Source organism: Chaetura pelagica, unplaced genomic scaffold, assembly GCF_000747805.2.
Source record: "Chaetura pelagica isolate M959 unplaced genomic scaffold, ChaPel_1.0 scaffold90, whole genome shotgun sequence".
Lineage (NCBI taxonomy): Eukaryota > Metazoa > Chordata > Aves > Apodiformes > Apodidae > Chaetura > Chaetura pelagica.
In genome coordinates this window covers 3,981,156-3,993,603 of record NW_009953496.1, presented here as the reverse complement: position 1 = coordinate 3,993,603, position 12,448 = coordinate 3,981,156, and the positions used below count along the sequence as shown (strand labels likewise).

Below are 12,448 nucleotides of genomic sequence, written 5' to 3'. Positions count from 1 at the left end.
ATAGGACTGCTGAGAAAATAAATTATTGGTGTATGTTAATTAGATGCTTTAGTAGCAAAGAGGAGTTACAGAACCTGTGAGGAAATTAATTGTTCTATCTTTGTTGCAGGCCCTTATTAGCATAGAGCAAATGAGCCATGGGATCAGGCAGTTCTGTTTTACAATAGTGTGTAGAGTCCTGTAGAAATCAGTACTCCATTTTAATAGGTAATAGCCACAAAAATTTGCTCTGGAGAATCTTACTATAGCAGTTCAAGAGATTACCGCTTCTTTCTACTGTGCATTTCTGCTCGGGGCTTTTGTGGTTACAGGAGGGAGAATAGGAACAAAATCATGCTGGCCTCCTGGCTGCTGTGGTGGATGGTCTGGCATATTTGTACTGCTCTTCTTTTCATTTTAACATTACTGTCTGTAAACCATAGTTGCTGAAGAACAAGCACTTGATCATTTTTCTTTTGTTGTGTATCAACTAATGCCCTCAGGAGAAATATGAAGAAGGATGGCATGCACAACCCCTGGATTGTCCCATCAAGACCTCGTTGACTTCATCAGCCAAAGCCTGTAGATATTCCCTCTCAAATAAATTCTGTTTATTCTGTGTCTCAGAGCTTCTCAATAGTGGCAGATGTGAATTTATATGTACATGTACACTTCCTTTAGAAAGCTGCAAAACAACATTAAACTGGTGAGAGAAATAATATTTGCCAGGCATTTACTCAATACAGCATCTTTTTATCTCAAAATAATTGTTTATTCTAAGCTTGAGCAAATTGTGGAACCAAATGCAGAACAAAGTTGTTGGCAAATTGCTCATGGGCAATGTGGAGGGTGTTATGCCTTTTTTTTCTCTTCCTAATTGGAATCTGATAACCACCTGTTGGAAATGGTCTGTTTAGAAACAAATGCTAACAATGTCAGTTTAAGCCTAATAGAGCCAATTTCAGCAGCCCAACCTCTCCCACAACTAAAATTAGACTTAGTTTGAGAAGAAAGGCAGCCTGCAGGAATTGGATAATAATGGTAATAATTTCATTTTCTAGAAGTGACTTCAAAGCATTTATTCTCAGATTGTAATTAAGATGCAAACAAATTATTATTCCAAATAGATTTAATTCTATGAAGAGCACAAACTTACTGATACCAAATAGTGAAGGACCAAGACTGGCAGAATGAGGATTTGCTTTAGTACTGTGTTCTCATCACTATATCAAATGTCATGGACTATGTTGTTAAAATTATAGTTCAGTTTTGTCAGTAATTGAAGGAATCCTTTCCGAAGAGGGAGGTTCTGGTCACTGTCTCTTGTCCCCTGTTGCTGCATGTAACTGGCTCATATGGTTCCTTTTTGTAAACTCCATTTTTTGGTTAAGTAGATTTTTGACTCACGATACTCTGTGGAAAGGCTCTTCAGTACCTTGCTGTTTCAATTATTAAAAACACCATAAACAGTGGTTATGCTGTATCTTGACTCTGGCAAAGCTCGGATGCCAGCTAAAGTACCTTTTTTTTTTTTGTAAGAAAACTTGGGAATTTTCATTCATGGATTTGGTGATGGAATAAAAGGTGAAATGCTGAAGTTGTTGTGACTGCAAATTGGGAGAACTTGCAAGATTATTATTTGGAGCAGAGGAGTGGAATTGAAAGTGATCTTGATTAACTACAACAAAGAGCTCAAGATCAACGAAGTGAAATTCAATAAAAGGAAATGTAATGTGCAAAACAAAAAATATGATAAAATTTTAAGTACAGAAGGGAAAGAAAATGGTGAAAGTGCTGGGATTTGTTAAAGGTTCTTAGTTTGGACCTGTGGAAAAAACCAACCCAGTGTCATTCTGGTATGTAATATGTAATGTCAACTTAATTCTTGTCCTCCTCAGGAACATCATCACTGAAATAGCACATTTTGATAGAGACCAAGCCTTAGGTGAAAGTGCTTGACTGAGAATTCATTCTTAACCTGGTCTTGGGAAGATTAATTCATAAGGAATTGCAAGGAAAAAAAAGGCAGGAAAGCAAAAAAAAGTCTTTATGTGAGGATGGCTGCTAACGGGCAACTTTAGAATAGGATGACTTCTGTGCATGCAGGCGTAGACAGTAGACACTCATGACAGAAAAGGAGAGAGTCCTTGAGGGTATTTATCTAAAGCACATTTCTCTCTGAAGAAGTAAGGCCTGGCCATCTCAGTTCTTGTCAAAGAAGGATAAGGCTGAGAGTATAGACTACTTTCTGAAATTAGAAGGCTGCTACTGTGCAATCCATACATTTGGAGCCTAGGATATACTTTGTAAGGAGAGCCTTTCCAGAAAGCTACCAGGGAGGGAATCCAAGATGTTTTAGAATGTTTTGGTTTTGGTGTTTTTTCAGGTCCTTTTAAAAGAGGAACAGTACTTTGCTCCTATTTTGAAATACATCTTTTTGTTTTGGATGAGAACTTCTAAATATCCTTGGCCTCCAACATAGTTTGATCTTTAACCTTTTTTTTAGGAATCTTTACTAACATTCACTGGTTGTACCTTGAACCCAGTTTGCACATGGTTCTTTTCTGTACTGTGCCGCTTCTTTGGACAGGGTGAAATGACAGCAACATCAGAATGACTAGATGGACAGATCTGGATAGATACATGTATAAGTTCATGTGTCCAGAATATATGCAAACAAGAATAAATACTATAGACTTTATACTTGCCTCCTTGCATTTTTTAATTTGTATGTGTGTGAGAGTGTAACACAAATTGCAGAATGTGCATCAGAATTTTAAGGAAGTGCATCTTTGTGAAAAAAGCATGTCAGTGCTTGTGTGTTGGATTTAATGTGCTACTTCCCTTTGTGTTTTTAAGCCCAACACTTACTAATGATAACTTGATTTTGGTGGTGAAAAATGTAAAGCATAGTGATGATAAATTGTGAGAAAATTTGCTTCTTCCTTTTTGTTACAGGCACTATGATGCTAGAACTCCAGGAAAGGGTAACTGAGCTGGAAAACTGGAATGATGGCAAAGGCCTTATCATCTATGGTGCAGGAAACACCTTTTGCTCAGGATCTGATCTGAATGCTGTCAAGGCAATATCCAACTCCCAGGCAAGTAGTGATGCAAATTAAGTTTTTGAAGAAAAATCTGCCATCTTATAATCTGATATCCCCTTCAGACAGAAGTGTTGCACTATGCTCCTGTTCCAATTTTACATGCAAGTCACAGAACAAAGCTTTTAATGGTTTGAAAAATGCTGGCAGACCCTTTAAGCCATGGCTTAAGTGATACTATAATTGATTACTAACACTGAATTCTTACATTACGTATTCTTTTTAACCTTTTATTTAAAAAATGTAATTTCATTTTTGCAGAGCATTAAATGGTGAATTTACACATCAAATAACCTATGTTTCAGTAGTGTGACCTTTAAAAGTAGATACAAGTGATCATCTCTCATAAAGCCAAGTACAAATTTAAGCAGCATGGCTGCTGTTACAGAAGGGTTTCAATTGGACCTGCAGAACATAGAAGGACAGGTACAGTTCTTGTGCTGTAGACCTTTGGCATTGATCTTGGAGTGCAATCATGTGGACTTATGTATCTAACTATGGGGCTGAAGAGATCAAGGTTTGATGGTGTGTTTTCACTTGTGCCAGCCTGTCTTGGCTTCACATGTGCTGTCATTCTTTTTAGGAGTTAATTTGTGGTTCTTGGAAATGTGTGGAGTAGGACAGGGAAAGGAGGCTTTCCTGTGCTGCTTGTACATCCTGGTTTGCAATAGTGGGTAACTGGCATCCTGGTGCTTTTTTGTTTCAGTATCAAGTTTCAGGATTTGCCCTTGCAAATTGATTTTAATTGAACATTACAGTAAGAGTATCAACTCAAAACTGATTAGTTTGGTATTTCTCTTCAGTGATAATTTTTATCTGTTGATGAAACTAAGTATCATGTAAACCAAAATGCCTTAAATATTTCTGGCCTGATTAAAAAAAAAAAAATAGGATAGTCCAGTTTTTGAAAAGTAGAGGAGGCTTTGTTTCCTTTGTGTAACGCTCTGAATGGTATGCTTTTCTTCATATGGAGATGCCCTGTTCTTCAGGGAGTTTTCATTTGGGCACTTTATAAGCAGTGGTGATTTAAAAAAAAAATAGATGTATCTGTGATTTTTTTAATACTTCTTTAAAACCTTAATTTTTCCAGTTTATTTTAGCATTATAGCATTAGAAAGGGAGCTGAAACCAAGGACAGACTGTTTCTTTTCTTATCTACAGTCTAGGCTTTACTTCAGTTCTACATTGAGTAATTCTCAGTGATTCTGCTTCTGACTTCTCTTGAACATTTAGTATTTGGTCTGTTTGTGACTTGGAGTCATTGCAGTGACTGAGAGGACTCTTCTAAGGATTAGGCTCCATAATAGGTATATGCTGGGCAGAATTAAATGTGTAGGTATTAGTTAAAACTTTGTTGCAAATTCTCTGGAAAGAATCTAGATCTCTTGTTAGTAAGAGTCACCAGAAATAATCCAAGAACAGTTAAACATAATTGCTTTCTATTTCATTGGGAGAATCAAAACTGTTAAGCCAGAACTGAGAGTTTCTTGACAATAGCCAACTCCTAAACCATCTGTTTGATGGGATTTAATAATCTTTATTAAATAAAACTTGAATAAGGAACAGCTTTAGCTGTTCTCTAGTCTTGTAGAACTCTGCTCTCTATAACTTACTGCAGATGACAGAGTTTTGCCTGGTTTCAGGTTAAAAGAGCATTAGGATAAGCTTTCTGTCCACAGGCATCCCCCAGGAAAATAAATAAATAAATAAAAAGGAATAGCTTTGTGCGTGAACTGTTGGGTTTTTTTTCCTTTAAAATTTTGCAAGGGGGTTTAACCCATAGCTTTTAGTAATTACAGAAGACACTCTAATTCAACCTGTTGGTTGAGGAGAGATTGTATTTTTCATAATCTACGATTTAGCTTGCCTTTCCCTGTAGTGCAGGAGAGGCAGAATATTGGCCAAGAATGCTCAAGGATTTTCGTGCCCCCTAGTGGCTCCTCCTCCTTCTCCCTTCCTCTTTGTCCCATTTCTTCCATTGTCAGTTGTTCCTACCCCTGAAACAAACCCTGCCTGTTAGTCTTTGGTGAGTGCTACAAACCACAGAAGGCAAATTAATAGTGCAATTTAAGAAAGCAAAATATTATTTTCATTTTTATTTTTTCTGTCGTTGTAAGCCTGGTTCCTAAGAGCAATAACTTAATTCTGGAGGGAGACTTGAAAAGCTGACTAGCTGAAAAGCAACAGAAGCTCTGGAAAGGACAGCTGAGAAGAACAAGGCATGAAGGAGAATTTCACTTTCCTTGGTCCCTGTCTAGAAGCTCTAGGACAGAGGTTTCCAAAGAGTAGGCTGTGGAAGGAGAACTTCCAAGCAGTAAGAGATAGAATAGTATTTCCAAACTATCTGTGGTGAAAGTGGACTCTAAGCTCTTGCAGCAAAAAGAGCCAGGAGTAGTTTTCTACTTTACAAAGGTTGCTGCCTCCCCTAGCCCCACTGCAAATTATTAATTCTTTTCTTCCACAAATCCATACTGTATTTTACCTGAAGTTCTGCTTGTTAGTTTTCTTCTTATTCCAAGGACGGCACTGAAAATGTGATTATTCCACTAGGCTTCAGTGAACACCTCTCTTATGCAGATAAAATCTTCTTGACTAGTAGCCTTATTTTTCTTGTCAGGAAGGTTTGAAGGGTATGTTGGCCAGGACTCAAATAATTGTGATTTATTTTTCAGGGTGCTTTCTGTGCAATAATTTTTTCCATGTGATACACAGTAATCTCTCTACCATCATGTTTGTAGTATGAGAATAGTGCAAGTCTTTTTTTTTGGTCTGCTCAGTCATAACTGTGTTTATCAAACTGGTTTCTTCTGGTATTAATCTTTAATTACCATTTTGGCATGGATTCAGGTGGCCGATTTGAATGCAAGGACTGCTGTGATGAAGAAAAAAATTGCTTTCTCTGAAGAGCTTTTTTGCAGCTTCGTCCTCATGTTTGTAGTATGAGAATAGTGCAAGTCCATGTCTTGAGAACAAGTACCTTTTAAGTTTGTGTGGGTTTTGAACACTTTTCTTCCTGATTAAGTGTGCAGACAGTGATCATGGAGGATTTGTTCCTTAATTTGGAATGGAAATGTTGCTACAAGTCTTAATGGATGTAGGAGGTTGCTACAGTGATAGATAAAAGCCTGTTTGTAAATAAATATAGGCTGAATTTTTCAAGCAGGCCTGCAATGCAATGAAACTGAATTCACTGGTTTCCGTGTGGTGATTGTTGTGGCAACTTCTACCTGTCAGAAGTCTATCCCTATACACTATCATGCTGGTTGGCATTGGGCAGAATAGGTTTTAGGAACACAAGACTAAATGAACAATTAGTCAACTGAAGTTGACCAAGTCATTTGTCTCAAGGCGTATTCCAAGCAGTACTGAAGATTTACTTCAAATCTTTTCTTTCCCTGAGGTATGAGTCAGAAGCTTTTAACAAAGACATATTATTTAACTTGCCAACCCCTGTAAAACTGTGTTTTCAAAATTAGTAAATGTCAATGAAGACTTGTTTTTTTGTTCTTTTTCTCCCTACTGTTTGCATTTCGGTTTGGTTGTGTTGGCTTTTTTTAAAAGATATGCTGATCTTTTACTAGATATGGTGTCCAAACATTTATTTTTTAAAAAAAACTGGATTAAATGGCACATGTGTAGTTCAGTGTATCCAGTTCAGTATGTATATGAATGTGTTCATACTGTCTGATTTAGCCCGGTCAATTTTCAAGTTCCTGGTCAATACTGGATGCCTGGGAAGGAATATAAGGACAAGCAAGGTAAGATAGGTAATGATTTGTGATTTTGCTTCAAAATAGTTCCTAGAAATTTGTGACTAAGACTTCTAGAGCTAGAGGTGTTAACTTGTACTCAAAAACCGTTGTCAATTTTTCTGTTGTGAATTCATCTAGTTGTTCTTGAACTCATGTAGTGTTTTAGAGGTTGCTGTGCCCTGCTGCAAAGTGTTCCAGAGTTTAACTACATGCTGTAGGAAGAAATCTTTATTTTAAACATAACAGCAACTGATTTTATTTGGAGCCCTCTAGTTCTTGTACTAGAAGAGAGTTTGCAAACTGATCTAAAACATAAAGGAGAAGAGAAACAAGAAGAATCTTCTTTCCAGGCTTGGATTTTGTATGGGTTTTTTGTATTTTTGTCTGAAATGCTTTTTGGCCCAAACAAAAAATGTAGTTGGTAAATTGTATCTTGTCTAAAACTTTATGGATTTGGAGCAATAAAAAATATGCAGCACTCTGTGGTCCTATACAGACTTTTAAAACTCAACGGTATGGGTTTTTAACTGGGAGTGAGAAAAGGAAATTAAGAGGAAAGGATGTAAAATTTCACTTAGAAATTCAGTATTGCAATTACTTCAACATTGGCTTAACTAATAATTTAATTTAATATAACTTGGTCGAGTTCTGGTTTTGTTTTGTTTTTTTTTAACCTGATCTGTACTAGGTTTTCTATTTGTGTGTAGTGGGGTTGGGCTGAAATTCAGGCAAGATTAATCAAAGAGAAAAAAAACCAAACCAGCTAGAGTAAATATAATGAATACTCCTGTCTATTCCATCTGTGTGTTTAATTGCTTCACTTAACATGTTTTTAATTTCCTATTCTTTGTAGGATGGAATGAATATGTGCATGTTTATGCAAAACACCTTAACTAGACTTATGAGGTAAGATATTTTATTTACTCTTCATGATGAAGTAATAATAAGGATTGGGATATGTTTTGGATAACTCTTTTAACAAGACATGTATGGTTAAATACATAGTTTTAAGTATATAATTTTGGATCCCAGACCTTGTATTTTCACATGTTGATGAGACAGGTATTTATGGATGTAAATTAGACCTTGACATTTTGCAACCATTAGACTTCCCAGAAACTGGAGCAGAAAAAACAAAAACAGACCTGTAGGCTTTTATGTGGAGGGCCAGGAGATACCTAGATTTAATGAAATCTAGGCCTTCAAAGTTTCTGATGCTGCCTTCTGTAACTCAGTGGAAGTCAGTAGCTCTTAAAAAAACAAGCAGGGCCAGCTTATGCAGCCTACACAGGTAACATTTTAAAAAATATATTTATTTAATCTTCCCACTTCATAAAGAGAATGTATTCAGTTCTACCATCTGGTACTTCTGAAAAACATTTTTTTTTTCTTTCCTTCAGATTTAACTTCCCTTAAAAGAATCACATTTCTATTAAATCCATGTGTGGTAGAGTCTGTCTTTTTATGTGCTCAGAGCACTTTGAAGATAAATATTCTTTGTTTTCAAATAATCTATATGAGAAAGTTTTATGAGTTAACATTATTCTATAGAACTATGCAGGAGATTGGAGACTTAGTAGTAATGATATTGTACAGAATCCTAAGGATTGGAATTAGATTTGTATAAGTTGGTTTCTGTATAATCAAAATCAATGGGACAAAGCAAAGAGGAGAAAGGTGTATGAAGATTAAGCCCTTTCCTCCTGCATCTTGACTTAGAGTATGTTGAAGCTGTGGTTCAGGGGGAGCACTGAACTGCTCTCTGGGGACATCCATTGTAAATGGGATCAATCTCCCTCTAAAAGAGCTGAGGCTAACTGTGATCTTGAAAGAGGCGCTTCAAATGGATCAATGTGGATACAGGGGACTTGGACTCATATCTTCTGGTTCCCCATAGATTGTAGGAATAATGAGGTTACCCTCTTTCAGTGGGTTCACTTGTGTATGAAGTGTTTTGCAGCAGGTAAGTGAACTTGGACCATAACAAATCACTGGTGCTTCTGTTTCAGTAGAACTGAAACAAAAATGTGGTCACAATTGGGAAGCTGCCTTCTGAATGTGTTTTCAGAAATGCTCAGTGAGTTAAATGTTTCTTTGTAGTAAAAGACAAAATGGTTGTATCAGCATGCAAAAGTCTGGGACTAAGCAGTTGTCTTCCTTTCATAGGGAACTTGGCTTGTCCTAAGTCAGTCATTGTTCTCCAGTATTCATTTCACAAAGGCAGTGAGGAAAGGGGTTGTCCCTACATACTCTTCCTTCCCTATGTCCTTTGAATTACCTTGAACAAAATTAAATACCGTGAGTGTGATTAAATACACCACCATCAAAGGTAACAGATTGTTGCTATCCTCAAAGGATGGTTTTGTTCAGTGTAAAAATAAATTTGTTGGTGACTGAGATGATAGCACTCGGAAGAAGCTGCTGAAGGTGTCATGCTGAATCTCATTATTTTTGGATAACCCAGCCATGCAGTTCTTGTCCCTTTCTGTAGTGTACTGGCTTAGTGTGGGGTCTTGTGTCCCTGTCCTATCACTCCTTGCACATAATCTTTTAGGTGTAATCTGTAGCATGTATTTTTCCTGGTATTGTATGTTATCTTCTTTACTTTGAGTCAATTTTATATATGTCTTGTTATTTTATTTTGGAATTCCATAATAATTATGGAATAATTATTTTAGCATAAGTGGAATTGGTATTGTGCTACTTACCCACAAAGATGTAGTTATTTTAATTAGTTGGAATAGTATATTTTTCTGATCCTTTACTATAAAGATGGTTTGCTTTAATCCTTTTGTAATTTCTGGAAGACTAAAAGCATTCATTTTGTTTGCAAAACTCTCCTATGCAGATTGCCTTTGATCGTTGTTGCACTAGTCCAAGGAAAAGCTCTTGGAGGAGGAGCAGAACTTACCACAGCGTGTGATTTCAGGTAAGATAATTGAAGTAGCTGTCATGTTGGGTCCATGATTTAATGTACCTATGAAATGTGGGAAACTTGAGGTACCACTTATATTGGGAGTTAGGTCCCTGAGTTACAAGGCATTAGGAACTAGGCTTTGTAAGCAGACTTTACAGTTTGGGTTTTCTGATAGCATGGGAAACATTATTTACTATCAGATCATACAGTTTGAATCACTGTATAAAACAAGAGCAGTGAGGAACTTTAGCAAATTACTGTGTCATAGACCAAATGGATCCAACTTCTAACCCCTGAGTGAGAGGTAGGACTGCAAAATTGTGTATCCCCTTATGTTTCTTTAAGTGGCTGTCATAAGTAACAATAAATAAATGAAACTCTCCATTAGTCTGGTATTTCCTGTTCTGGGATTATTATTTGTAACATAATTTTGTGCTGTATGAATTTTGAAAAGAGGTTTTGAGGTGCAGAGAAAAGCACATGAGGTTCTGTCAGTGTTTGTTTTTTTTTTCCATGCAGGTGTAGGGATTTGCCAGCATGAAACAAATAGTGAAATACAGAGGGTTTTAATTAAAGAGGCTGAAAGCAGAACAGGAACTGGAAGAAACGAAAATAATAAAATGTCACTTTATTTAAACAGTTGCTAATGTGCAAACAGCCTACAGATGTAACAGGATAAGCACCACGTGCAGCTCCTCACAAGATGAGAAGGTTTTAGTTATGTTTTGTCTAGGAGAAGAATATGTGCTCTTTAAGAGGGCCTTGGCACCTGAAGTAGGAGAGGAATTATCCAGAACAAGCAGAAAGTACTTAGATTCAAACCCAAACTTAGATTCAAACCAAAGCAAATGAGTATTACAGTGCTGTTCCAGGTATCAGGAGCAGGCTTTGGGTAGAGATGGCATCTGCATTGTCCAAGCTACTCAGAAGCAATCCTCCTTTGCTTTGAAACCGGATACAACCAGATCTTCCTTCGTCTCCACACAGCAGCTGGTGGACTGGAACCCCAGCTCTGACTGTGGCGTCTGAGTACAGGCTGTGTTGTTACTGCCTGGTAAACATGCAGAGAGGTACCTTGTTTGACACCTGGAGCACTGACAGGAGAATGCACCTGGGAGACTTAGTAGACCTTATTGTATCTGTGAGTCAATTCACAGAAAGTGAATCCTGTTATCCCTAAATAGGAGTTTAGGGAATGGGAACATAATGAAATGGAAATCATTTGGCTTTCTAAAATATGTACTCTCTACTTTTACTCCAGCTATGTTGTTTGACATGCTGTGTAATTATAGTCATTGTCAAGTAGCTCTTATTTGCATGAATTGAGCAGCTGCAGTTCCTCTGATGTGCTGCCATAATTTTCATAGTAACTACAGCTGTTGATCCATCTTCCATTACTTTCTAACACACCCATCCAGTGCAACTAAGTAATAGCAATTCAGGAGCAGGAAATAGGACTTAATTAATAACAACAACAATATCGGGAAACATAGTTGGTGCTGCTCTTGCTCCTGAACTTGAGACTTTTAATACTGGGGTACAAAACCTGGGGCTTTTTTGAGGACTATGAATAGGCATTAGTGGATTAGGTATTCTCTCCTTAGCCACTTGATGCCAAAAGATAAGCTGGAGAACAGAGGGTTTTGTTTTCTTGTGTGAATAAACTGTTTGGATATTTTAGTTTTAAGAACAAAGTGAGCGAGCTGTGGCTGCTTTCAATTCTAAATTTTCAAATCCACTTCTTTTTTTCACGGTTGCAAACTGCTTGGTATTGGCCTGGAATATTTTCTTATTTGTATCTCTGCCAGTTTGTACTACATTAACCGTGCTTATTGCTGAAGTGATTCACTTGAACCAAAATGGTGTTAAGTACCTTCTCTGAAATGTGCTCTGGCAGCATGATGCACACCTCTACTGAAGTAGAAGTGTGGACAAGTCCAATTTTAAAATAGCTGAAATATTTCAAGATATTACTGATGTGTTCCTCCACTGGCAGTTCTTGTAGCTAATTGTCTCTTACTCCATTTTAAGCCAGCTCATTTAAAATTGGATTAGGGAGGGCTGCATGAACTCTGAAACATTTATTGCTGATGCAAGGGCAGTGATTAAAAGTGAAAGCATCTTAGGTCACTCCACTTTTGATCTGGAGGAAGAGGTCTTCTCAAAACATCTTCAATCTTAGCTGCTTTATGAATTGTTGCAGTATAACTGTGACATCCTTATAAAGATCATAAACATGGTTGGAAAAAATCCACACCAAAACAGACAAGTGCAAGGTAATTAAAATCCTTTCAGATGTTTTCTGATATGAAAATTGGGAAGATAAGGCTTCTGACACTGTAATTATTTATCTTGACTATTTCTGTAAAACTGAGTAATGTAAAAACAGGCAGGTATGAAACTTGTTTGGACAGCTGAGGTTTTTAGAACAGTCTCAAGAAACCTAAACTTTTTTTAGTGTGCTAGAGCTGAATATTCTCTCTGAGCCTGTGAAGATGGCTTGTGGGTTCTGCTGCCAAATGCCAGTGTAGGTTTGTGATTCTGCATGACACTGCAGCCATTCTGTGGTATTGGATTCAGGGATGCAATTTTACAAATAATTGCAATGAAGTACCTGTTCTGAGTTCTCTGTATGCAGAAACTTGAAGTGTATCTTTTACTTGCACAATGAATTAAGCTAAGGAGAACTGTTTTGT

The 12,448-nt window shown here is 37.0% G+C and overlaps 1 protein-coding gene across 2 annotated transcripts in view; it reads left to right on the top strand.

Moving 5' to 3' along the window:
- The window catches only part of ECHDC1 (enoyl CoA hydratase domain containing 1), a 36,772-nt gene that overhangs the window by 6,210 nt on the left and 18,114 nt on the right, over positions 1-12,448 (top strand). For both annotated transcript variants that reach the window (XM_009999113.1, XM_009999112.1), the window contains 3 exons: positions 2,938-3,080; positions 7,689-7,741; positions 9,684-9,764. In XM_009999113.1, the coding sequence (XP_009997415.1) occupies positions 2,938-3,080; positions 7,689-7,741; positions 9,684-9,764 (277 nt within the window). The remainder of the gene's footprint in view (positions 1-2,937; positions 3,081-7,688; positions 7,742-9,683; positions 9,765-12,448) is intronic.